Source organism: Sylvia atricapilla, chromosome 10, assembly GCF_009819655.1.
Source record: "Sylvia atricapilla isolate bSylAtr1 chromosome 10, bSylAtr1.pri, whole genome shotgun sequence".
In the NCBI taxonomy this organism is placed as follows: Eukaryota; Metazoa; Chordata; class Aves; order Passeriformes; family Sylviidae; genus Sylvia; species Sylvia atricapilla.
The window spans coordinates 22,635,527-22,663,167 of record NC_089149.1 but is presented as its reverse complement, the minus strand read 5'-3'; the positions used below and the strand labels follow the sequence as shown (position 1 = coordinate 22,663,167).

The 27,641-nt window shown below is 41.0% G+C and overlaps 2 protein-coding genes across 10 annotated transcripts in view; both read right to left on the bottom strand.

Annotated features, from left to right (window-relative positions):
- Positions 1–135: 135 nt before the first annotated feature.
- Positions 136–22,414, bottom strand: MFF (mitochondrial fission factor). 9 transcript variants are annotated; one of them, XM_066326283.1, is made up of 10 exons: positions 22,256–22,414; positions 17,774–17,991; positions 16,751–16,923; positions 15,697–15,785; positions 12,221–12,295; positions 8,999–9,157; positions 6,690–6,707; positions 3,453–3,515; positions 1,138–1,222; positions 136–790 (listed from the first exon to the last, which is right to left on the bottom strand). In XM_066326283.1, the coding sequence occupies exons 2-10, from the start codon at positions 17,988–17,990 to the stop codon at positions 659–661; spliced, it is 1,011 nt and encodes a 336-aa protein (XP_066182380.1). In that variant the 5' UTR covers position 17,991; positions 22,256–22,414; the 3' UTR covers positions 136–658. The 9 variants fall into 9 exon arrangements, with proteins under 9 accessions (XP_066182380.1, XP_066182381.1, XP_066182382.1 ...); XM_066326284.1 differs by lacking the exon at positions 6,690–6,707; XM_066326285.1 differs by lacking the exon at positions 12,221–12,295.
- Positions 22,415–24,855: 2,441 nt separating this feature from the next.
- Positions 24,856–27,641, bottom strand: part of COL4A3 (collagen type IV alpha 3 chain) — a 58,579-nt gene continuing 55,793 nt past the window's right edge. The window contains exon 52 of the mRNA XM_066326282.1: positions 24,856–27,613. Coding sequence (XP_066182379.1) covers positions 27,529–27,613 — 85 coding nt within the window. The 3' untranslated portion in view covers positions 24,856–27,528. The remainder of the gene's footprint in view (positions 27,614–27,641) is intronic.

The window sequence follows — 27,641 nt, the reverse complement described above, 5'->3', positions numbered from 1 at the left end:
TACACCAAAATCTTATACTCCATAATATTTTGATCACTCATAGACTAACTTGCTTAAAAATGCAGTTTATAGAAAAACATCTGCAAAATTAAACCTAAAACCCCCCCCATATTACACACCTCTGGACAAACTGCATGTTAGCAAAGAATTCCTTTTATTGTTCAACCTGAACATGTACTTAAACAAGGAACATACTCATGAAATAGGACACACTCCTTCATTATGGCACACCTCAAACTACTTGGACTAAAGGAAAACTAGTGCAATTGTTTCATTGCATCTAACAACAGAACAATAACAATGACTTTTTATTCCTTTGTTTTTTGCTTTGTTATGTTTTTCTTTCCAAACCCATTCCATTTGTTCTCTTTGCTCTCCAGTGGTTAGGCCTGGAGACCACTTACTGCCTGAAGCAGACTCCCCATGGGCTGGTCCGGTCCATGTTTACACAGAAGCATGCAAAGGAGGATACTGCAGCATTTGCAATGCAAATCTATTAAATACGTTAGAACTGAACAAGGTGTCCCTTTAACACTGCAATTCTAGAGCCTTTATCTGTGGTGGATATTCATTATAAAACAGCATACAATCAGAAACAGAAACAAGGAATTTTGCAAATTGTTTGTTTTCAACTAGTAAATCTTTCTGAGAGCTGTGTCTAGCGCCGAAACCAAAGCCAGCTATTGAGTAGCCAGAAAGCTACAGTAATGGAATACATGATCATTTCCCTCTTTGCACGCTCTTTGTTCTCTTCTTCCAGGAGCTGCAGACGGCGATTAAGTTTGATTATCTAAAAACAAATAAAGGCTTTTAATATTTCATTAAAAGTTGCCACACTTTCTAGAAGCTTCTGAATAACCATGTAAAATTAGTATCTCAAACGGATGGATGTTCAACATTTGAAAATTTGACTTCCTGTCTTCAATCAGTAGTGATCAGATCCTGCAGTCCCCATTATTTAGGAACAGAAACAGAGTCAGGATCTCCAGATTCCCAGAGCAATACATGATACATGAGGGCAGTCCAGCAGCGGCACAGAGAGGAGCCCTTGCCTTGCCTTGTTGTGGCAAGAAAACCTCCTCCCCATTTTACCACGACAGCTTTGTCCTGATGTTGTCAACTACAGCTTTTACATACCTGTCTTCTTAAGGAGGCAGCATCTACCACTGTCATGTCATCGGGCGTTCCCTCGAGCGTTGTATCACAGTTGGACAGACCGTATCTATCAAATGAAGGAGAGGGCTCAGCCATGCAGATCAACAAGTGCCGTATTTTATCAACATCCTAGTAGATGTATGTTTTGGTGGTGATGGAGACAAGAATTACAATTTTTTTTTGCAGCTGTTACAGAGTTGCATTTCAATCAGATCCTGAGTAAAGCACAAATACATGAAGTGCCTAAGTGCTTGAGTAAATTAGGGTTGATTGCTCTCCACACAGACAAATTTCCTGCTGACACACAGTTCCTCAAAAGACCATTTCCAGTTAACTGATCTGTGAAACCTGAACACGGCCTGACCCAAAGTGCCAAAGCTGCAAGAGACCTGGCAAGAGTAGAAATAACCAGAGACTTGTGAAGTGTCTGATCCTCAGTACCTCCTTCACTATCCCAAGGGGACACTTACTGAGAGTAAGAACCTCAGGCACATAAATCTCTGTATTTTAGGCAAAGAATCTGGCAAACAAAGCCCAAAGCATGGTCAACTCATTGCTTGCTGAAATTTGTGTGCCTTAGAAAGTTTGTTCCCAGGGTGCTCAGTTTTTTGAATGCAGCAATTCAGAAAGAGCATTATTCCAACTCCAGGACAAGTTAAATACAGAACATTTATTATCAGTTCAAAAGTGGCAGAAAGTCTCCTATAGCTTTGTATTTTGATCATCCAAGTGCTAGCTCTTAACCAGATTAATTTCCAACAACTAACAGGTAAAGCAGTTCCTGATCCTCCACCTGCTCCCTAACTTCTCACTTTCTGTCTTAAAATCTCAGTTTCCAAGATCAGCTCCCCTTGACTTCCTTTCTTATAAGGCCCGTGAACAAGTGCTGCACACAGCTTAAATGGAGCAAAATAATGTCAAGGCTACCAAATTCCCAACAAATACACCTAAAAGAACATTAAGCATTTAATGACAGTTAATTGTCAACTTGAACTAACAAGAATATGAGTAGAATGCCTGGAGTTTGCAGAATGCTCTTAAGTGCAGAAACTACTTTTGCACCGCAGGTTCTTCCATCACTTTCCTGAAACTTCTCTAGAACGCCCTGAGGTCAAGCAACCTCTTCTTGTAACAAATTGTCAGGTTTCCATGAATCACTGCCCATGAATACTGTGTTTCTAAATAAGAATTGCCCTACTCTGGACTTCAATAACAGTGAGATCCTTCAGCTTTGCAAAAAAAAAAAAAAAGAAAAAAAAAAAAGAAAAAAAGTTTTCCTGACTCGACACGTCCTCTGAAAACCAAAGAACTTTCTGATGAGGGTCTTTTTAGAGCTATTTTTTTGTTAGTAGTACATGGTAAAAAGATTAGAAAATTACACCAGATCTACAGCACAGTTGTCTCTCACCCTCTCCTGGGGAAAGCAGGGAGGTTCAGCATTTCAGTGAGATGCACATACCTCCTTCCCAGCTCACAAACAGTGTAACACTGCTGCTCTACAATTTCCAAACCATTCCAAGTATTAAACCATTCCTGAGTTAGAGAAGAATCATTTGTTTAAATCCAGTTTCTACTTAAACACAAATCTAACCTCCATTTCCATGAAAACACTGAAGTCTAAATAGCAAATGGGAAAAATGGATGTGAAAGGAGTGCTTTTTTCTCATCATCCTGACCATGGGATTATGTGTCAATCCTTTCCCCAGTTCTACTGAAATGATGTCAATCCATCCAGACAACAGCAGTGGAAAGGCCTCCAGCTACAACCAACAAACAATCACAGGCTGAGAGCACCTCCAAATCAGGTGAGGCAAGGCCAAAATTTCTAGCAAGCTCCCTATTACATAGAAAATACTTAAACTATGCAGCTCATATAATGTAAGAAAGAGCCTCCCCTCAGGCATTAATCTGAGCCAGAGTTCTGCAGCACATTGTATCTACCAGACAACTGAGATCAGGTGACTTGGATGGGGAAGGAATAAAGGCTGGAAATATCTCAAGAGTTGAGAGGCAGCATAAAAATGAGGGTTGTGTTTTAAAATAACATAGCTGGAAAGAGGGAAATTTAGGAGTTGAAGGGGATGCTCAGGAATACAATTTAATACCAGTGGGAAAACAGGCAGTAAGGCAAGGAGCAACTGAACCTGGTTTGTCTTCTGCTGCCTCCACAGTGAGGATGGAACCCTGAACACATGGTCTGGGGGAGAGGAAAATAGCAGGGAGTGGACAATTCAAGAGGGAAATTTGGAGGGAATTCTAGAATTAGTGGATCATGACTAACAAAAAATGCTCTTTACCTGGTGTTGTCATGATGAGGGTTAGAGGAAGTGGTAGCAGCTGACCCACCACGTAACATTGGCCTACAGCAGGATTTTGTAGATTGAAAGCAGAAGACAGAAACAGGAAATGACAAACAAGAGATAAGAGGTAAAACACAAAGAACAAAGGAACATCAAAATACTTCCAGATATACTCTACGTTTCAACAGAACATCTATAATTTATTTTGTTGTAAAATGCACTTTTGTATTTCTCTCATTCAGATTTAATCAACACTGAATGTTTTTGCAGCTAAGACATGTAAGCAAATTTTTAATGAAGCAGCTTCATTTACAGAAGACAAACTATTGGAATATAAATTTAGGTGAATATTATCAGCCTTATGAAATAAACATGGCAAACTTCAGGTTTTAAAAAAAAAATACCCCCAAAATCTAAAACCTCACCCAACAATAACAGGAAATCGATAAATGTACTACACATACTTATAAAAGCCTTTTTTAATCATCCTCTGCTCCCTGCAGGGAAAGGAAAGATTTGTCCTTCCTATATTCATCTATGCTAGATATAATTCAGAAGAACTGGGCTGGCAGCCTAAGGGTCATGTATAGTCTGAAGAAAGGCAGATCTCTCCAGGGAGAAGGGACTACAAGCTTCAAGCAGATGTCTTGAACATCCTTACAAGTGTTGCTCTTTTCCCTTTTCTCTCCCCGGGCAGGGAGAAGGTAGAGCTTTTTTAACTGCTGCAACTTTCTAATATACATGAAGCTTACAATGAGAAATTCTTGTATTGCAACTGACAGCAGCTGTGAACACCACCAGAACACCTCTGCCAAGCTGGCACTACGTGTTTCCAGTGCTCTGGTCATGAGGCACTAGGGTTCCACATCACAGGTGGGCAACAAACTCTGCAGGAGCCTCAAATCTCTTTCATTTTCTCAGTGCCAGCTGGAGATTCCTGTACCATGCATTTAACCCATGGATACTGCAGGCTATAAAACTGAAGACAAAGAGAATCTAGGTATGAAAATCTTTCCAGCAGGTCCACATAGGAGGCAGAGCTTTGGTGCCAAGGTGGCTGGGAGAACACTGTGGCTTGGCCTGAAACATGCCAGAACCATGCAAAAATATCACAGCCACCAGCTTCACTTCAAAAGATCAGGATCTAGGAGCCTTGGCAAACTCTGCTACAGTAACTATTTATTGGGACCAGGTCCTAGTCCAGTTAGCATCATAAGTGCAGCACAGTGTTCTCCTCTCTAGCACTTAGGCCAGCATGATGTTTGACAAAACAGAAAGCCCCATTTCTGATACATGCAATATAAGAATGCTCTTACCTAAATGTACAAGGTCTCGCAGAAAGTTATCAAAAAAAAGCTATTCCTAACCAGAACAATAATTCAGCTGGTCTAGAATCTTCTCTGACAGATGCTACAACTAAATACTTTGAGACAGTGTAAAAATCAAGCAAACAGCGGCTATGGAGAAGGTCACAGAATTCCTCTGAGAACTTAGGTCAGAACCTGTAACTAACTGGCAGATATGTGAATGTACATATCCAAAACCCAGCAGGCACTTCCCACACCATCTGACACAGGATACCATTTGGATTCTGTGTAATGAGAACAAGTCTCAAGTGCTCTCTAAATACAGCTACTGTACTATCTTTTGGCAAACAGATTTTTAAAAACAGCTGTTGTAGAATTGATCAATCCTAATTCCCAACTAGCCTTCCCAAGGAAAGCCACAGGCTTGGAGACAGCTGAGAGCTATAACAAGGCACAAACCTAGAGCACTCTAGGGTCTGTGCAAGTCAGGAACTTAAAAGTCTTTGATCCCACTTCCCAACACAGCCAGGCTGTTAAGAAGGTGCAGCTGATTTCTTCCTTTTCTTTACAGTTCACATTTTATTTCATTAGAGGTAGACCCAAAAGAAAAAGCACAATATTGCCCCATCATTTCTATTTGCTTGGGTTTTTGTATCAATAGAGAATTGATTACATAGATCACATTGGCCTCATAACTGAGAACCTTACCCCAAAATTAGCACCAAGTTTTTTTGTAAATTCAGAATGTACAAGTATAATATAGGCAAGCCATTAAATGCATGGCTTTCTTTTAAAAAATAAGAACATTAGAACTTTGAATTTTCTGGCTACTTCTGTCAATTCCATCCTAAACATTAGTGCACGATCAGAAGAGGCCAAGGTCATGTGTACTCCCTGCAAATACAGCAGCAACCTCCACCTTGAAGGGGATGCTCAGGAATACAATTTAATACCAGTGGGAAAACAGGCAGTAAGGCAAGGAGCAACTGAACCTGGTCTGTCTTCTGCTGCCTCCACAGTGAGGATGGAACCCTGAACACATGGTCTGGGCGGGAGGAAAACAACATTGGGTGGACAATTCAAGAACCTGGGTCCAGCTTTCATCACTCCTGTGCCTGGGGCCAGCACACCCCCTTTGCTCAGCAGAGGCAGCAGCTGTGTTCAGCTCTGGCTGTCCCTGCAAACACTTCTGCAGGTGTCAGCAAGGCCCTGAGAAGGGGCAGTAGGATAAAGGGATGTGCTCTGGACATGAGCTGGGTGAGCTCCTGAACTGCAAACACGACTGGCTGGCCCAAACTGCTCCCCTTGCCTGTCTCAGTGCTGCCAGCAGTTACTCCAGCACAGCAGAGCTGCTGCCTTTCCCAGCCTCCTCCACATCTGCACACCCACCTCATTTCCTTCTGAACTATTATTACCCCCAGGCCAGAGTCAAGTGTAGCCCTCTCTGATGGTCTTAACTCACTTCCCATTTCATTTCTACAATGAAAAGTATCATCAACTTTCTCAATATAAAAAATGATCTTATAAAACCTCAGGATATGATTATGTGGGTGAAGTTTGGCATTTAAAAAGGACAGTGGCTTTTTAGAAAGGGCTGTTCTAAAGAAATCATAAACTGCCATGCTCTTTCTTCCTAAATAAAATGTACTGACTCAAGAGATGAAGAGAAGTTTGGATAAAGTACAGATTTCAAAACAAGTCTATACAGATATGAAACTGTTTTTCCTGTGTTTAAGACATCACTAAAATCTCCTTAAATGTACAGAGTTTTTGGGGGGTTTGTTTGTTAGGCTGGTTTGTTTTCAGATTTTCTTCTGCTGCCTATAGCATAAAAGATCAGTCCTTAAAGGACACTAGGGGTAGGCCCTGCAGTCATTCCACAGAAATTGAAAAAGAAAAACGGTTAGAACTAGAAACCAAAACTGACCTATTGTCCTTGTCCAAGCTGAAGGAAATGCAAGAGTAAACAGTGATCATTAAATTGTTGCTCATTTAAATAATCCTTTATGTGAGCAGTGCTGGCTGAGCTAGGCATAACTCATTATCTGCAGCAATACCATCAGCACCTACCGTTAGCAGTTTTAGTAGGTTGGAAAATGTTGGGGAAAAAAAAAGACAAGCTATAAAACAAGTTAAAAATATTTCAAGTGAGTAACACACAGCCAGATCTTGTTAGTTTTAAAAGATCTTTTCAAATATTAAGCATAAAATGTTAAAATAGGTAAGGCTTTGAGATAGAAAGCACATTACACAGAGCAAAAGAAGAGAGTGCAGGTTCGGAGCAATTTAAAATGAACAGTATTTTGCAACCATGCAAGTGGATCATCCAAATTTCACATTCCCACGCCAGCTGTAATGGTGGGTGTCTAAACACCCAGCCACATAGGATACACTTTCACCTTATTTAGCACCTATTTATTCATAGGTGACTAGAAATAGGTTTCCCATTCCTTCTAGGAAGGTTAGTAACAACACCTCAAAAATTAACTCAAACCAGTATGAGTAATGTAGGTTTTGAAATAGTCAGAATTCTCGAATTTTTCTGATAATTGAACTAAGTTGAAAGTGTATGCATGTATATGGATTTGTTTTCCAGACTCCAAGAAAACACGGGCAAGGACATGCATAAGAGAAGCCAGGAATAAAACCTGTTAGCTTCACTGCAGTCTGGGAAAAGCGCTACAGTTTCAATCTATATTTTAACAAGGACTCTTGCACAGGATCCATAAGTGCTACTGCTCACAGACAGTATAAATTCTTCTTATCTGGGAGCTTTAATTTGGCAAAACAAATTTATAACTATATAATCTTAATATTGATAAGGAAAAAAGCTACTGATAGATAGACATCCAAATTGTAACAGCTACAGCCTGGCATTTCACAGGATTAAATAATTCATTAGTTAAGCACCCAACTCGCAGTATTTCAAGAGACTCTATGCAGTTAATTTTGTTTCTTTTTCTGAGTCCCAGTTTCAGAACACAAAGCTCCAGCAAGACTGGAGTTCTTTACAATTCAGGAATGTTAATATGGGCATTTATATATTGTCAGGTCAGCAAACATGGTGAGCTACAGGAGGTGCCAGTTTGGAAAGTGACTGCAAACACACAGACATTCACAGTAAGATTGGCTTGATAGTCACATTTCATTACCAAAACAACTAGAAAACAAATAATTTAAACTTCACACTACACATAGTATGTATGCTGCTAAGATATTAGGCACACAGCAAATTTCAAAGAACTTGCAACCCAAGAGAACAGGCCACACTGAAGGAGAAATGAGCAGTTACTGTCAGTGCTCTTAGCAATTATTTCTACCAATTCAACCTCCTGGCAAGTCCTGGAGGCCTGAGCAAGCCCTGCACTGGAGACTGTGTGCAATTGTTACCTGAACTTCTGTGCTGGCATAGAGCTAACCTGGAAATTGCTTTTGGTAAATAAGTATTGCCATTATTAGTCTTTAGGAATGTTTTTATAGTGGTAAACATGCCATTCTTGGAATGCTTCCAAGTCCCAAATCCAGACAATCCAAGAATACACCAAGTGAGCAAAACTCCACTGCAGAGAATGGAAATAACGATACAGGGATTGCCGTGAGGGTTGTTCTGGCTCATTACTCTCCAAGTGTCAGGTTATCCATAAAATCAGAGACAGCAATAATCAGAGGAGCAACCAACTCCTCAGTGTCCCCTGCCTTTCTTGTTCTCAGCATCCAGGGTGGCCACCAGAGAGAATTACTCCTAATATAAACTGTAGCAGTTTCAAGTCTGGACACATTACCAAAGTAGTCTACAATGCCTTGTAATATTCTACCTTGTTTCTGCACATTTTTTAATGCTTTATGACATCATCAACCCAATCTTATTGATTTGCACCACTGCTCACCAAAAGAAAAGCAGAAGACAAGGCTTGTAAATTTGCAGGCTCAGGGTCAAGTATTAATTGCAAAATACACTGATAATCTCAGAACAGCACAACCCCTTGCAGCCACAGGCTAACCCTTCCTATTAAGATTTTGATTTGGAAGGAAACCAAAACAATCCTATAATTGAAACAGAAGCATTTTGAAATGTGAATTTTGGACATTTAAATTGCTTATGAATAGTGAAAGCAAAGGAAAGCAAAAGCAAATAATTTCACCTCATCGTTGTGTAAACAGAAACCAAACTCCACTAAAAAGGAGAAAAGAAAAACAAAGCAGCAGAAGCTGGCAGAATCAGTGACAACCAATCACCTGCGGTTTTCATCCAGCACATCCAAGACCTGCTGGTAAGCCCTACGGGTGGAAGACTGGATAAACGACAAAATGCCACGAGCAGAGTAAAGATTAATTCCATCTTCAGGTAACATATTGGGAGGACAGACACGAGCCTGTTGCAGTGATGGGGTCACACTGTTTGTACAAGCACAGTAAATGAAGAGAGAAATACTAGAGTCAGATTTTAATTGAAAAAATGCTTTTCAGATAGACCCCATTCCAAAATGTTTATTTGCTTGCTTTTGGTTTACCCTTCTCCCACCACTGTAAGGTAATACTCCCAAATTCGAGGAGTGTGGAGATTACAGCTGCATTTACATATGTTCATCAGAAACAAACACAGGTAGTAATAAGGACACAGTTTTGATCTGTTATACAAGATAGTCCTAGAAAGTGTTTGTACAGCTAAATCTGTACCTGTTGAAGCCAGTGTTCAAGTCCCCACTGACATCAATGAGAGGAGCTTTTTTACAAGCACTGACATTTTAAGAAAATCCTACACAAGGTCTCTTTTCAAAACACAAGCCTTTTTCAATAAGGAGAATCTCACACAAAACCCCTTCAACAAATATTTTTGGAAGCTGTGATCAACACAGTATTTTGATTTGCACATGAACAACTTTAAAGGCAAACTGTAACAAATTCCAAAAATAGTACAAAATTCACATCCCAGTGACAACAAATTACATGATCTAACTTGTTGACTATGATGCAAAAAATATTATTTAAAATATGCACGATTATATCAAACTTGACTATTAGAGAAAACATAGTTTCAATAAACTGCCTATGATTTGCTTAAGTTTCTTTACACTCAAAGTAACTTTATTCACTTTTCCTGCACACAGCAAGACTTTTTTTAAATCTGGTGACTTTATTAGAAGTGAGATGCTTTTTTAATAGGAATTAGTTTGTGTTAATTTAATTGTAAGTATTAACATACATGCAATTCAAATGCAAGCCACTGTACCCTTTAAATCTTAGGTTAGTTTTCATTCCTAGATTAGCACCCAAAATTCAACATATTTCCTTGCCACTTGTGCTTTGCTACAACAGCTTTGGATTTACAATGTCAACCTTTTTTACCTTGGCATTTTAATAAAACATTAATGCTGAGTACTTGGAAGTTGATTTGATATTTGGCCGATCTCTAGCTGGGTCAGAATTCTGTGGCTACTCTTACTTGGAACAGAGCTGCTCTGCAAGTGTCTGCCAGCAAGATCACAAAACTGGGCAGGACATAAAGTCCCACTGAACAGACTGAATCAAAGAATGTCACACAAATGTCACCTCACCCACAGCAGAGCTCAGTCACCCTGGGCTTCAAGGGACATTCACAGACTGCAGCACCCGGGCCTTGGCTGATAATGTTCATTGTTTGTTACCTCAAGGGCAGGTTTCTTTTCAGGCTGCCATAGACTACACTTCAATAAATAGCTGGTTGCTTCCTTACAGCTTTTGTTGTTCTCCCACACTTGTAGACTCCACCTTACTTCTATATTTATGATTTCTGCTTTGTAATCAATATCAGTGGTGACAGCCACATATTTTACTCCCGAATTGCAACAGAAATGCAATTCAACAGAAAAATAACAAGCAGCAGGGGGCAAGTTCAAAATATTGCCACTAAAATGAATTTATCAAAATTTGTACTCCTTGCTGGATTGAGGCAAATGAGGCAAGAGTTAAGGCTTGAACTGACAGTATGTTTTACATTAAAACTAATTTTTCCTGTACATCACTTCAGACAAGGGTGAAAGACAATTTTAAAAAAAGGTAGCAAATAATATTTAAACATATTGCAAAACAGAAAATATTGTGGAATTCCTGTTGTCCAGAATGGTATTACTATAAATACTACAGTAATGATATTCGCATACAAAGATTTCTGTATATAGTGATTCTAAGAAATTAAAAAGCAAAAAGCAAAAAACAAAAAAAACCTCTCAGTTTTACCTAAAACTGTAGAGAATTCTCTGGAATTAGGGTACATGAGCTGATTAAATTTGAAGTTCTATAATAAGAAAAAAAAGATAATAATTCTGTGAAGGGCACAAAGGCTATGATTGGGAGTGGAGAGAGAAGCAAAATTTTTCTTCTATTTTCCTGTTTCAGGATTTGAAATTGCTGTCCTGTAAGCATCTGGTAGTCCTTCAGACTATGTCAGAGACCTTGGAGAAGAAATACTATGAAGCAATTACCTGATACACAAATCAGCCCAGATAACAAAAGACAATAAAAACAAAACTGCCATAAGGAGTAAGAACTTATCCTTAGACATTGTGACTATCCCCTTTCCCTCCTCCATTTCTAGTGAAATGGTCTGAGTTGTAGGTATAATTTTGTTTCTCATCTCTGAAAAGAATTCTTATATATAGCTCCATCCACTTATTTTATTCCTCCCTGGTTACAGACACCAGTCAATTCCAGAGCTTGGAACCAAAACAAACAAGACGAAATTAAAGACATTACTATGAAAGAGCACAGTAGCATTTTGCTATATGCAATTTTTAGCTTGGCAGTAATCACCCCTAAACCTTCTCAAAGCATTTATGGTGTACACAGGCTTTATTTCAGGTATTTCTCTGACTTGCAGTTCTGGTAGCATCAAATGAGAGGTAAACAGATTTAACTAATTAAGGTTACTTCAAATTCAAGCACATAAACAGATGGGACACCATCACCTTTTCCTCCATGACTTGCATGAAGAACAGAATTTCTCAAACTGTGAAATTGAACTCTCTAGAAAGATATGTTATTCTAAGGAAAAAGCTGGAGCAAAAAGAAAATTAATTGCTGCTCACTTTTCCATGCACTCTTGGTGGTTTGGTGATTTCCAGTACAGAAATGGAATCCTTGCATTCAGCATTGGCTGGCAATGACCAACAAAAAGCTTTGCTTCTCTAGCTATTCAAAACTAGCCATAGAACAAAGAGTCAAAACAATTAAAGCTATTTTGAAATTTAATTGTCCCTTTCATTGGCTGTCAGGTGTTTTTCCCTATGCTTTTTACAGAGGGAAACAATTTGACCAAGTTTGAGAAACCCTGAAGCAAAATTAAAAACCACACATTCAGTGTAGCTTTTACAAATTTTATATTCTAAACTACAGGTACTTAGTCAGAATATTAGTATTGAAGAGAGCTACAGAATTAAACAGACTCTTGCTTTCCATACACCAGGTAACGTTCAGGCTTACGTGCAATCCTTAGTCGAAAGAGGCGACTGGAACCGTGGCATTTTATTTCTTGGGACAGTATCTGATCTGTGCCACCTTGAATAATAATTGTAATCTCTTAAGTAAACATCCTTAGAAATAGAGGGATTGTAATTTAGAGAGCTGTCATTATTGCTACACAGTTATTGCACCAGCAGGTACTTGTTAGCCCCAGGATTTCTAAAAGCATTAGAGAATTACTGACTTTAGTGAAGTCCAGCTGCCAAAAAAAAAATCCTCAGAGCTGTCTCTGCATGCAACTGGATGACCAGAAGGGAAAGACAATGGAAGAGAAACCACTATTTGTGCACGTCAAGAACACTGTGATAGGGAGCCTGGCCAACTCTCACTTGCACAATCTATTCCAGAATGTTTAATTTTGTCACTTTGTAAGTCAAGCACTGGAATTTCATACAGTACATCTGAATATTTTGTCCAAGGAAGACAACAGAGTCCTAGACTAAAACTTGAGAAGTGTAGTCATACTTTGAAAACAAAGGTTTTAAAAGGCAGTGCTCCAAAGTGCTTCTTCAATCCTCATCACAGGATCGGAGTGGCCCACATGGACTTCTCTGTTTGAAGATGTGAACCAAACCAAAGCACAAAAGCAAAGAGCTGATTTTTGTCAAGGTAGAGCACCACAGCATTTGTTAGTGTAAGAAGTAAACTATTTTTACACTGGATGTAAGAACTTTAGGAGCAGCTAGTTGCTTGTATTTTTGTAATTAATTGGGAAATGAGTATTTCCAGATGGTAAAGGAATGTCAAGGTGATATAAATAAAGCAACACCTGCACAATAACTTCTTCTGTAGTGCAATGAATAGATTTACATGAAACTTGTTTTTGTTTTGTTTTGTTTTTTTGCAGTTTAGACTATATGTCCTGAGGGCTTAAACTGTGAGGAAACAAGAGCCAAGAGGTTACTTTTTCACTAAGTGCAAAAGGTCTGGCCTTCCTGCATTTGTGGGAGCCACAGGTTTCAGTGTGACCATGGAGTTTTTACAATCTGAATTCCTAGAACGTTCTCCTGAGAGTTAGCCAGGTACAAAGTCACATTCTCCACTTGGAGAGTGACAAAACCTGGATGAGGGAGTAATGTCAGACTCAGCATCAGAATGCCACAGCCTGCTCAAAGTGATTTCTTTCTTTGGATCATATTGAATCAGAAGAAGCAATTATGACTGAGAAAGAAGCCATTTCCAGGAACCTCTGCGATTTCAAAGCAGATGATCTAACATTAGACACAACCTAACTTCTGTATTAAAAAAACAAGCACCTGGGAGGACAAGAGAAAAATGAAGTTCTATTAAAATACATTATCTGCAGGTCAGAAGTGCAGAACACTGCAATGAAGGATGAAATCTTCCACATGGGCAGCAGACAATACAGATCAGAAGGCTCAATATCATCTAGCTGTTTTTTACCCTACAGGCAAGAGAAGAGATCCTGGATCAATCAAAAAGATACAGTAGAAGGTGCTTGGCATTGGAATTATGATTTATTTGACAGATCTTATCAAGCACTGGTGTGGGCATCAAGAGAGGAAAACTAATCTCCAAATGTGTCGTAATTTCCTGGCTTTTGTAAAAGATAAACTGAGTCATGCCAGCTGCCATTTATATGTTCCTTGATCACAGCCTTTAAAAATTTAGAGGATTCTAGGTGCTTATTGTATTGCTAATCCTCTGAAGGATTGATAGTAGATTAAAATACTGTGACAGCAAATAACATTCAGACCATGTAAACCCAGTAATTCTATATATAACTATTGAGTGACAGCAAAGCACATGGGTGAATTTTACAGATTTAGGATTTTCAGATTCAAGAAGTCCAGACGTGTGAGAAATCTGACAGCAACTACAGGCAGAGCTGTTCTTACTATTTTCTCAGATGACTGGCATGGCCCATGACTTTTGGAAGACTAAACTAACATGGTGATCAAATGTAACGCAATTTCAAGAAATTGCAAGAATTTCTTTACCATCTGTTTTTTTCCTTTTAAGTGCAATACATCAAAGACTGGCAAAGCAGAGCTGGCAGCATCAAAGGGAGAAATATTTCCACATGAAGCTCCCACCACATGAAGACCATGGTACTCCAGCATGTTCTGTGTCCAAACTACCAGATGGGCAAGAGAAAGCCATTCTGAAGTGACAATAAAGTGTGTCTAGTCCAATGGGACATTACTGGATAAGTGACACCACAGGGAACTTGGACACCAAGGAGGCTGACAGGAACACCAGAGACTGAGCTGATCAGGAGCTTAAAGATGGGAATCTAAGTATTTCCAGCTCAGTAAATGTGTGTGACTCTGCAGACCGGAGCACCTAGAAATGTGCAATCTATAAACTTGTATGAACCTAAAGTCTGATCCAATAAGGGGAAGAGATGAAACAATATTTCCATGAATATCCAGAAGAGAAGGAGAAGTATAACATGCCTAGAACACACATCAGAGTGCATTTCATTTTAGCCAAATTAACAGGTGGGCAGATATGTGGTACAGATAGGACCTCCTAATGCCCCTGATGGAAACAGAAGAAAACAGGCATTTCTAGGGCATAATTCACTTGATCTACTTCAGACTAAAAATAGGTAGACCCTAAATAGGTTATACACTTATTTCCTTCTAGTTACTGAAAATTTAGTTCGATGGTGATTTAGCAGTAGTTTTATACAATCTACATCAGAACAGATGAATCCCATCTTTCAAATCTTAAATCTAAAGCCTTTTCTAAGGTAAGCATTCCTTATGGCAGCTGTATTAAAATTTGTACATAAAAGATTCCCAAGTGTTATATTGCAAAACTAGTTATTTCCAGTGGAAAGATGCTGTCACTCAGAATAAGCCATGATTAATCCAAGACTACCATATCTAATAAAAATTTACAGACATGTATGTCTTCAGAAGGCACCCTAAGAACTGCTACCTTGGATGGTAACAGTAGATGAAGTTTCCCATTCTAAATGCTCCTTGCCATTTTGGTCAGAAAAGATTAAGGTATATATATACTCACAGATTCCAAAACATGAAGCACAGTGATACCACAGAAAAATTACTTATTCTAATATTTATGAGGAAATAAAAGTATTTCTTCTCCTATGAATGAAAATCATTGTAGTATTAACAGTGAGAGAATTTGGAACATTTTGATGCACAAAGAAGTCCATTTCCTGAAAATTCAGGGGGAAAAAATGTTATACCAACTCAGAAACTGAAAAACCTCCTCAAATAATAGTTCCTGGAAGTGGTGAAACCAACTGTGAGCCCACAAACGCTTCCACCCATCCACTGCAAGAAGTCACCTCCCCAAACAAAACTCAGAGAAAAGAAGAAAAAGGCCGGAGTTACATTAGTTAAAATGCTGTTCTTGGCACAACACAGAAAACATTAGTTGGGGAAAGCAGGTGAGGAGGAGGTAGGGAGCCCAGGCAGCGTGCCCCAGGCTGCACTCACATGGAGTCGTTGCGGGCCAGCTGCCCGTTCTGCCGCGAGGCGTTCTCGCTCATGGAACGCTCCCTCTTCAGCCTCCCCACCGAGCGCACCTGCACACGGGAGCAAGACACACATAAAAGCCACAGAGCTCCAGCACACAGCACTGTGCCCTGCAGCTCTGCCAGTCACACCTGCCCTCAGTACACAGGCACACCTTCATGGGTTTCACCGTGATTAGGAGGGAAACAACTGATCACAGATCTGATGCTGGTATTTGTAAAATGAAGCTCCAAACTCACTGCAATCCTGCTGTTACCTATCCACGTGACTTGATGTCAGAATTATGAACCAACAGAATTTTGAACATTCTTTGGAGATACACAAAGTCCTCTGGACACAATCCTGAGTAACATGCTCTAGGATGATCCTGCTGAGGGAGGCTGGACTAGATCAACTCCAGTAGTCCCTTCCAGCCTTACCCATTCTGGGATTACTTCCCATCACCAGAGATAAACGTGTTTCTATTGCATTTTATAAGTCTATAGAATATGCAGCTTCATAATAATTTTCCATTTTTAAAGTGTCAGTTGCCATTATTCACCTGGATGCCAATGTTATAGCATTCTTTGAAGTTCATTTTTCTAGAGTTTTGTTAAACTCATTAATTCTGTGTGGCATTATATCATCTGGCTATGAAGTCCAGAAGTTAACCACATACATTATAATGTATAAATATACACATTACAAGAATCTTATCTTTTTCTGATACTCTATAAATAAATAAATAAATGAAACCCTTGCAGCTTTCTCTTCATCACAAGGATTTTTTTGTTAGAAGTATTTTGACTTTATTTTTTGTAAGTAGTGAGTAAGCTTGCTGAGCATGTCAATCCCAGGCCATCTGCCACTTCAAAGTCTAAACAGAACTACTATAGTGCTAATAAAAATATTTTTATATTTTCCCAACATATGTCAGCACCAAGTTGATCTGCACCACAGCAGAGAAATCACTGGTCATTTCACTTTCTTTAGTAGAATGCTTCTTATCTAACGAAAAAGCAAAATAGGTACTGGCCTCTTCACTTTGAGGTGTCTGCTGTGGAGGTTTTTCTAGGTCCAAAAAATCTAGTGGTCGATCACTAAGAGAAATAACACGGGGAGGAGTTTTCAATGCCAGTGGTTTGAATGGAGTAGACTGAAGAATGTCAAGGTCTGCTGGTCTGGAAAATGGAATGTCTTCACTATTACCTGCAAGAACATCAATTGTCAATAGAAAGGAAATTGTTCTGAGGCCTGAAGGCCAGTGCTTAAAGTTCAAAAGGACAACACAGCATTAACTTCTGCCCATGCCAAATGATGAAGTATAACCTTCTTTAACACGTCTTGTATGTTAAAAATTACTGTTGAAGTGCTCATAAAGACCATGTTGACACCTATTTAAGCAGTTTCTCTGAGGACAATGATCCTGAGCAACCCTGAATCAACTGTCATGCAAGTGAGAGCACTCAAGATGCAGTTTTATTATCAGTGGCGTCTTTGACTGGGGACATCAAAACATAAAATATATGCATGCCACACATTTTGCAAACTGTTAGACCTTCAGCAGTTCTGGATCTGTCACTGTAAAGCTCATGACCACAAATACTAAAATAATATTGATAAAGTCCACTCAGACAGATCCTTAACAAAATTAGCATTCTGATTAAAATCAAACACATTTTGCACAACAAATATAAAGTCCATCTGCAAAATTTGTTATAGTTACTTTAGCTTACTGGTAATTCCTAAAAATCGGGTGTAAATCAATAAACAGGTTTTTTTTGTCCAAAAATAGCATAGTAAGATGAAACATCAGCAATTAAATCTTCTGTTCATATTTAATTCATCAGCTGTCTTCATTATAAGCTACACCAAAACTATTCATGAAACATTTTCAGACCTTAAAAAACTTTCCAAGTTAAAGAGCTTTAACTGTTTAAAGACCAGAAGGCATTTTACAGGTTGTTCTTTAAAAAATGACATATCAATATATATTTTTTCCATGCAGCAAGCTGGGGAACTAATTTAAGTTTCCACCTGCACCGCGACGCAGACATACCTGCCACTACAATCCGCTCTGGAACCTGCATAGTTACACTGGCATTTGGGAATCCTTCCTGGCTGTCCTTGTCCAGGTCAGCGTTTTGAGGAGCCACCTTGAGCTTCTCGGGGACCCTCATGCGCTGGCTGATGCCCTCAGTGTACTCCATCTCGTACTGCAGCCGGTTCATCTCCGCCATCTCGGCAGCCGGGGACGGGAACGCCGCCCCGCTCATCCTGCCAGAGGGAACCCAGAGCGCTCAGATGGGACAGGAACACAGCACAGTATGGAAAGGAGAGGCTTTCTTCAGATTACTGGGGAAGTGGGAGATCCTAACTGAAGAGTCTCGTTTAATGGAACAAAGCACGCAGTAAAATTCATAGGAAGCGTAGTCACAAAGAGCCGAGAGGTGCAGGCAATGAAAGAACAAAGTGATACTGCAGACAATCCTCAAATAGAGGGCCCTCGAACTGAGCTGTGACAAACCAACCCAGAAATTCTGCAGGTAAGGTACTATTCCTGCACCGGCTGGCAGAAATAGAAACATAAACAAACGAACACATCAAAGAACGGGTAGGATTGACAGGAAATCTATTCAGCACTGGAGCAAAATCTGAATTATTGATTTGCATTTACACAAATCCAGTATACTGGTGGTTGAGAAAATGGATGAAGCCTCACCAAACTGCATGTTGAGGCAGGGGAATGACAGAAAAGACTCAGCCTGGGCAGCAGACTCCTGCTCACAGTCAGTCACCCAGATCTTACCCCATCTTACAAGGACAAAGCTCCTTATCAACAGCCTGTCAAATCAGCTTGAAAACTGAGAATATTCATAACCCTTCCCAAGTGCAGCAATTCTTTAAACTTCTCACTTCTATATTTTCCTGTGAATTAACATCTTACTTTTGGGGAACTGATACAAGATGGGGAGGAGAGAGAGCAAGACTTCATTTAAACTTAAAAGAGTTTGCCAATACTTTATATATACATTTTCCGAGAAAAGGAGCGGGATTTCAAATGATGCAGTGGAGGAGATTCCTAGAAACTGGACTGTGAGAAACTAACTAATGCACTTGCTGGGAGTTGTGTCAAAAGACCAAGGTAACTGGGAGTTTGAAGTTAGATTTAAGGTTAAGAGAAAAAGAAATCCTAGAGCTGCACCTGGGAGTGGCTGGAAAGGGACCTCAGACAGCTGGGAGAAGTTGATTATCTGGGCAGGGGCCAGTGGATCTTGCTGATGGTTCAGACCCAGATATTAGTTATGGGCTTGGTTAACAGATCCTGAAGCTGCATTTGGAGAGGAGCTGGAAAGGGGCTCCCAGAGGAAACACTAAACTGCAAGAACTGGTTGTGGGGAAACTTTTCATCCAGGCGATGGCTGGGGAGCTTGTCAACAGCTCACACTGAGATGATGGGGTTTTTTATTATTAGAATAGGAAAACAAAGTTTCTAGACACATATATCCATACACAACATGTACATGTAGCTTTCCTGGGAAACCTATGTGAAGCATGGCTTAGTCTAGCACAAAATCTATGAGCAGTATTGCTTAAGTAGGTCCCTAAATGAAGTAACCCATGCTGACAAAAAGGCAGGGTTCGCCACTAAAATTGCAACTACATTCCTTTCCTATTTTTGGCACCAAGGCCACGTCAGTCGCTGCGTGTGCACTTTGCTGAGCTGAACGTGCAGAACTCGGAGAGCAAAAGGCCTCAATGCAGAGCAGCCACAGGGCAGGTGAGAGCCCACGAGCTCACACAAGCAATGCTTCCACATTCATCAATAAAACCCTGGATAACCTTCAGACAATGGACAGAAGTGCAGAGAAGGATCTGGATGGTGTAACACACAAATGCACACACACTGAGGATACCCAAGATGTGATCACCTGGCAGTCCAGCCTGCCAGCCTCAGTGTTATTTGCAAGGCTCCTATGACCACAGATCAAATAAAGTATCTCAGTGATGTCCAAGTGTCACTGTAGCACAGCAGAACAGGTGATCAAGGGGCAGGCAAAAAGACCACTAAGTAACCTTAAAAACAGGTTGATGTAAACTTAAAAAAAATTAGTTTTAGAGGAAATGTATTGCTGCACATTTAATCCACCTGTATTCTCACTGTTTGTATCATGTGAAATGAAGTCAAACAACGTATTTAATTAGGAATAAACACTTTATAGCAGTTAAAGAGGTGCTTCAGCATCTATCATTTCAAAAATTTTAACCTGTTCACATGGAGTTTTTCATCCCTGCCCTTTGATTTTACAAACTAGATTTGTCCCTCTCGCAAGACATTGGCTAGATCAGCCAGTGACATGAACAGAAAACACAGGCTTCTGAGATTTCTACATTCAAAAAGGTGCTTTTCATTTTAAACGTGGTGATCAGTAAAGCATCTCCCGATCTCCTAAAAATCATGTCAAGAGAGAGACCAAGTTTGAACTTACAGTACCCAGAGTATCGACTGGCAACAGCTTTAAGCACGCTTATTGCTCACATGTGACAAAAGGTGTTTCCCTGCTTGCTCACTCTCATTTTGAAACACCTGGCTGGCTCCAGTTTTAGTGATCATGTATCCCTGCCCTGCAGCAGTGTTTGCACCACAGCTTCCCCACAGCTTGGCTTGGCTTTGGGACACAAGTCTGCTCACACAACAAATACTTCCCAGCTGCAAGGCAAAACCTACACAAAACCAGACTGCACCAGGAAGTGTTTATAAACCAAACAGCACTGTGTGGGTTCAGCAGCACCTGCCAAGGACCTATAGATGCAACACCTCAGTATCTTCCTACTCTTGTCTACTTTGTGTCACTGAGAACTGGATTTGCTGTCAAAGTGATTTCAATTTTTACTCCTTGTAACAAGAGAACAATGAGATCTCAGCAACGGATAAAACATTTTAACGAAGCTTCTGAACAAAACAAAGTTTTGTGTTCCACAATGTCCTTGTTATACAAAGCATTTTACAGAAAACATTAATAATTAATTAGGAGATGGATGATTTTAAAATTGATATTTACAGAACTAAGTACCTTTTAAAGAGGCATGATAATCATGTGATACAAAGTCTGAGAATGATAAGACAATAAAAATCCAATCATAAATACAGGACAAACAGACAAAGAACAGCTGAAGTGCAAATGAGCATCAACAGCATTTAATGAAAAAAAAAAAAAAGAAAGGAAGGAGGAAATCCAGGGGACAATAAGGCAAGAGAGAAAAAAAAAAGGTTATAGAAAGTCAGTTACATGTTCAGAAAGACACAGGAGTACCTCTCTCTCCTAAACAAGACCAGAAGAGATGAGGATGAAGCAATGCATACAAATGTGAGGGATGACTGTCTGGCAGCATTTTGGCCATAATCACACATTGGCAATATCTGTGCTGCAGCCGGGAATGTTCTGCACAGTGTGGAGCTCCCGACAGAAGATGATGAGCTTTGGTAACAATATAGCTCTGTCAGCACCGAGCTCAGAGGAGGTTTTACAACCCCACCAAACTGTAGCTTCTCCAGCTCCATGACTGTTTGTTCCTGATGTGGCTACTTTACAGATCCTCTGCTGATGTGCGCATGAGCTACAAAGTGTTCCCTTGGCAGGCATCCAGATATCCTTGGACGAGTTAAAAGGGGAAGAGGAAGACTCAGAGCAAAGTTAAGGATACAAATTAAGGACCCAAAGGACCCTACAAGTGTCAGGATACAGATCAGAGAGGCCGTGAACTAACAAAACACCAATGGAACAATCGGAGGAGAGGAGCACCAGGCGTAGGCTAAACGTTAAAAGCCGTTCTGCAAATCACAGCCACGGGTGCTGAACTTACACACCACACCGGTCCCTGTCCTCAGCACCGGGATGGCATCAACAAAATGTACCTACTACACGCGAGCAAGGCTATATGATCACAGAACACTAGAGATTGCATTGTTTCAAATTTGTTGTGTGTTACCCCAGCAGCATGTTTCAACAGAAAATACTTTTAAAATTCTTTTTTAATAAGGGAAAAAAAAAAAACTGGAGAAGGTTAGAAGAAAAACGTCACTCTTGACAACCATTTTTCTGGAGCACCCAACTATTCACTGCGCTCTGGCGGCGTTAAAAGCGTTCGGAACTAGAGGGGGTGTAGGTGCTTCCTTCCCTTTACGAGGGGGTGGTCACGATGATGTCCAGGGGAGTCGGGGAGGTGGCGGCCTCGGCCAGTGTCCCCGGGGCTCCTGTCCCGCCGCCGAGCGCTCCCACACGAGCCGGCAGCGAGCCCGGCACGGCGGGGCCACAGCCCGAGGGCCCGGGGGCGCTGCTGGCGGCGGGGAGCCGGGGCGGGACGGGCCCTGAGGGGCCGGGGCTCAGGGGATACGCGGCCGCGGGGAGCGGGGGACACACGGGCTGAAGCGGCCCCGGCTGCGATCGCGGCCAAGGGCCGGCTTCGGCCCCGCGGGCAGGCCGAGCCCTCCGAGCGGAACCGCGGCCGCTGCCGCCAAGCCTCGGCGGTCCGTACTCACCCCGTGCGGCGGGAGGAAGCCGGGGAGCGCTGCCAGCCCGGCCCGGCCCGGCCGGGAGCGCGTCAGGCACCGCGGTACCGCGCCGCGCTCCGCGGGTCAGCCGCCAAACGCGGCCTGCCTGTCCCCATCGGGCTTCCGTAAGGGCCGCGCGTCACGTGACTGGAGGCGGGCGGAAGCGGCTCCCGCCGGTGCCTCATGTGCGAGGGAGGCGGGGGCAGCCATGTTTAGTGAGGGCAACGTGCGCCGCGCAGGCGCCTTGGGGTGGCCGGCAAGGTGACCCGCGGCGCGGCCCCGGCCGGAGCGGGCGGTCGTGTCCTGTCTCCTGTCCTCTGTCCTCTGTCCTGTCCGCGGTTGTGCTGTGGCGGCTGGGCCGTGGCCGAGTGTGTGCTGAGCTCTGGCACTGGCAGGAGCCGGGGCACTGCGGGTCGCGTTTTCCGGCTCCCAGCCCGCCGTGCCCTGAGCCGCTGCTCCGGAACAGCCCCGCCGCCCGCTCAGCCTCGGCCGGGCCGGCTCCGAGCTCCCGAGGCCCGGCCTGGCCCGCACCCATCGCCGCCCCGTCACCGTCACACATTTGTCACCAAGCGTGGGCCACAGCTGTCCCTGTACTCCGCGCTGAGCCCCAGCGCACACGCCGGCTCTGCACAGAGCACTGCCTCCCCACGGGCTGAAACGCTTCCAAGGGCACCATTAATGACCCCTCCTGAAAGTGATCCTCAGGGAACCGAGGAGCAGCTGCTGCTTCATGGTGTAACTCAATTTTCCAACTCCATACAGGAAAATACAATGAAAGATGCTATTATATATATGAGGGTTTTTTTTTTTTTTTTTTTTTTTTTAAAGAGAAGAAAGCAGTCTCAGAACTTTCCCTATCTTTGGATTTATGGTTACAATGTTTTGGAAGTGTAGCAGTTCCACTACAGAAACATATATTGATCAAGGGCTTGCAACTTGCTAATTCAGCTCCTTACAAATATCAACAGTGCTGTTTTACAGAGGCAAGCGGTCAGAAATGTGATCTCCTACTAAAGAACAGTTGTCCAACGTTGACAATGATACAGTAGTTGCCTTAAGATCTTATATTCGATCTTACATTTGGCCTCCTTGAAACACGAGCTCTGCCCCAAGAACACCTTACCAGGCAATCCTCAGTTCTGTATGTGGAGTCCCCAATTTTGCCTCTTCATTAACATCTTATAAACTATCAAGAGGATTTAATCTTTAAAATAAACAAACAAGAACCCTCCCCCAAAATTATAGTTTAAGAACTGTTTCTTCGAGCAGTTCCTCTGCATATGGCTCCTCTCCTGTGATTCCCCATATATAATTTTGAGATCAGTTATGTGTCTATTTTTATTCCATCAAATATATAACTTTTGTTAATAAATTCAGTGTTCACAGCAAGTCACTTGAGTTCTTCTGAGTCACAGGAAATCCTCCAGAAAAGCTCCAGTGGAGATTTCTAGTGTAGTATCAGATTATGAATTACCATCAGAGGGTCACAGATGTCCATGGCCCCTGTCTTCTGTCCCATCCCCAAAAGAACTGTATCAGGCTGCATCCCTTCCTCTCTCAGGATGTTCTTTCCATTTTTTGCTTTGTGTACAGGTCCTTACACAAGTAACCTTTGCCAGTGTGCAGGTTTCACTGCAGACATCCTTGATTTTCAGATCAGTGATTTAAAAGACCATCCTTAAACATGTTGCATACAACACAGTTCTGGTGGTTTGTCTTCCTTATTTCCCTTATGCTGACCTCTTGATAATAATTTTAGCTTGTGCCTTTTTCTTTCTGCTGCAGTGTCTGATTGTACCAAGCATCACTCAGCCACTCACTCCCCACATCCCACCTCACCATGGGATGGGAGGAGAGTCAAGACAATAAAATAGAACTCATGTTGAGGTAAGAATGGTTTTATAATTGAAACAAAATAGCAATAATAATGATACTTCTACTACTAATTGTAATTAAAGAGAGAATTAGACAGAATTGTAATTAAAGAGAAAAGAAGGAGAGAAGGACATAAAACCCAAGTAAGACAAGTGATGACAATACAATTGCTCATCCCCTGCTGATCAATGCCCAAATGGGCCCAGATCCACCATCAGCCTTCTCTTTCCAGGTAATTTCCCCAGTCCACATACTGGACATGACATTCTATGCTGTGAAATTGCCCTTTGGCCAGTTCAGGGCACCTGTCCCTACCTTGCTTCCTCCCAGCTTTCTGTGCATCTCCTCACTGGCAGGCCATGGGACACTGAAAAGTCCTTGACTGAGAATAAAGACTACTGAGCAACAACCCGACCATCAGTGTGTTAGCAGTATCAAGTATCAGTCAGCAATATAAATTCTCAGACTAAGTCCAGAACAGCCCTGAAGCAGCTGATAAGAAGAAAAACCCCAGCTCATCACAGCATCCTACATAGGAATATGTCTAGGAACAAAGCAGGCATGCAGAAAACCTGCTTGGGTATTTACACTCAAGTGCTTAACTTGGAATGTGGTCCAGGTCAGAGACAGCAAGTGTCTTTCTGAGGACACTCTACCCCCTGTGATTTAATCAGATAACACATTTTTGTTGTTGTTTTGGTTTTTTTGGCGGGTTTTTTTGTTTGTTTTGGTTTTTTGTAGCCACACGTAGTGGACAAAATCATTAGGACTGGAAAAGGGAAAAAAAAGCCAGCATGGAAATGGGTCTTTTATTTAGTCAAAATATTTTTATTTGGCTGTATTTAGCAGAATACAGCCCCCATTGTTTGCTCATTATTCCCGATTTCTCATGTGTCCATTCTTTCAGTACAATATATTAACAGCTTGCACCTCACCAGCACTTTCCAGTTAAGGTTCCCAAATCATTTACAGACATCAGTTAACTAATCCTCACAACAACCATTAGCAGTAGGGAACTAAAATGATCTGCAGCTGCAGTGAGAAGATAACATCAACTTTTTCCAAGTTTTTCTTTGATTTCCAGTGTTTAGCTTGTATTATGCCAGGCTTGATGAACATCTGTCCCTGTAGTTGTATTTCATGCTTGAAAGAAAGACTTAGTTTGTGCACTCAAAATCTAGAGCTATTTATCAACATCGTTCTTTAGTAACTTGTTGGATGCCACAGAAAATGTGATCAGCAGAGTCCAAAACTGGGAACAAGGCATAACTTCCAGTTATATGCTGTACTCTGAGACATAATTCCTGTAACTTACTTTTGGACTTTAAAGCCACAATCCATTCTCTTCTCCTTACACATTATTCTCTACAGGACACATTGCCAGCAGACTTCAGCCTCAGGTACTCACATTTGCATTTCACTAGCAAGTTTTACATGAGAGCCTCCGCAGTCATCAATTCCATGTTGTTACAAGGCCTTTGGATGACTGCAATGAGTCTTAATGAAAAAAAGAAACCACTAGCACCCCAACCTACCAAGCAACAGGTGTGGTCTTTATCTTTGAGTATTTAAAGCAAACTTCAGAGTTGATGGAAAAGTCTAATATGTGATTGTTTTAACGAAGATAACCTCAATCCCAGGCTTGATTCAAATTAAAAACTAAATATTAACTCGACATTAATACCTTCTTATCAGTAGTGCATCTGCAAAGAGATTCTTCATAAAACCCTGTAAATTCACAATTATGCCTTGCAAACAGAATTACTATGACTGTTCAAGCAAACAGTAATATTAAAATATCCATTCAGTTCGTGTAAATGGTGTCTTCACGTTAGCTCCACCGTAAGAAAGTGGCATGCAACACAGACAAAACCTTTTCCTAGTTAGGTTAACACTGAAAATTCAAACAGTCTGACAAACACAATGCAAGTATTTTAACAGAAACAATATAAAATTTCACTGGCTTAAAAAAACACCTAAATCAGAAATCCTGGTTATTTCACTGAATTGCTAGACCCTACATTTAAAATGGTGCATTTACAGAACTATTCAGGTGAATTAGGCTTCTTCTGTAACACTATATACTGAAATTCTGATAAATTGTGCAAGTATTAAAAAATATTAACATTTTAAATGTCAACATTACAATTTTAAATACCCTTGCAAGTGCAATGTTATAAATATTAAAAAACCTCAGAGCTACAATTTTATATACTTTATATGAGCAAATGAAAGTGCTTTTCAAGTATTTATGTTCATTTTAAGTTGGATTCTCTTGTATGTAAGTCAGTGCATAGATGGTACAATTTAAATATCTGTCTTTTTAAAAATTCTGGATGCATACATTTATCTGGATGGAATAAATGGTTTCATTTGCAGATATGTGTGCTAAATATTTGAATACAGAATACAATTTGTGATAAATATTTAAATAATAAATACTGTAAAATGGAAATATTGATTTTTTTTTTAATATCAAAATGGGTGTGTGATAATGTCATGGGAGCCCTTGAGTCATACAGTGATTGTTAATTCTAACAAAATCCCAAATTACATGATAAATAGTTTTTTTCTTCAGGAGAGATGAAAGCATGTGATCATGATAGAGGCCCAATACTGCCAACTTTGAAGAACTCAAAGACCACATGATCCGTGTCAAAAGCCATGGAATCTAGTGAAAACTTTCCATCACTTTCTTTAGTCAGCCCTTAGCCACAGTCACTGTGGAGCACACAGCCAGCACCTGTCACCACTGTCCTGCCTGCTGTCGCTCCCTCTCTGGCCAGTCAAGCACCATTATGGTCACAGTGACACAAAAAGCTTTGTACTCCTGGTTGCCAGCCAGAGGAAGGGTGAGGCACGTGGGAGATACTTGTTTATTAGACAAGAAAACCAAACCAAACAACTCTCAATGAATCATTATCTAGTTAAAAGTGCACTGAAAAGATTTCCTATTGAACCCTATCTCTCATAAGTGCCAGACTGTCATCTTAAATGATATCCACTTGGAACACTGAACATATGTAAGCTGATACAGGAGCATTTCGTTTGTCTTGCCGTTTGAAAAGCACATGACACAAGGCAGCATTAACATCCTTCATTAAAGATCTGGTGATGTCGTAGTTTTATGGTGAAGATGCAGCTCAGGAATGACAAGGTTCAGCAGATGCCCCTGCAGATGCCATTACAAGCTTCCTCCAACAAAGTGCTTTGTCATTTGCCAAAGACAAAAGTCAAACTGTTGCCCTACCTCACCACAGTGCTGCACTGGCAATTTATAATTTTCTTTCCAGATGCAGCTGGACTTAATAAATTATAGCTCTTCAGCGTTAGGCAATTCTTTGTAATAAATCAGAGTTTCATGTTCTGTGAAGAGTGGCCACAGTTTAGATTGGTCTCTTCATGCAAACCTGACAACGACTGATGATATTTTCTAGTTGTCCTGCTTTCAAAGTCTGTGGCACAGGTCTCCTAGAAGAAAAAACCCAAAGATTCAATT

Excerpts from the sequence above, each read along its gene's own strand:
- MFF (XM_066326283.1), bottom strand. The coding sequence starts at position 17,990 with ATGAGCGGGGCGGCGTTCCCGTCCCCGGCTGCCGAGATGGCGGAGATG. Across the intron at positions 15,786-16,750 it reads AGACACCTCAAAGTGAAGAG|GTGCGCTCGGTGGGGAGGCT; the intron begins GCCAGTACCTAT and ends TCCCGTGTGCAG. Across the intron at positions 791-1,137 it reads CTGCCTCCTTAAGAAGACAG|ATAATCAAACTTAATCGCCG; the intron begins GTATGTAAAAGC and ends ATTTGTTTTTAG.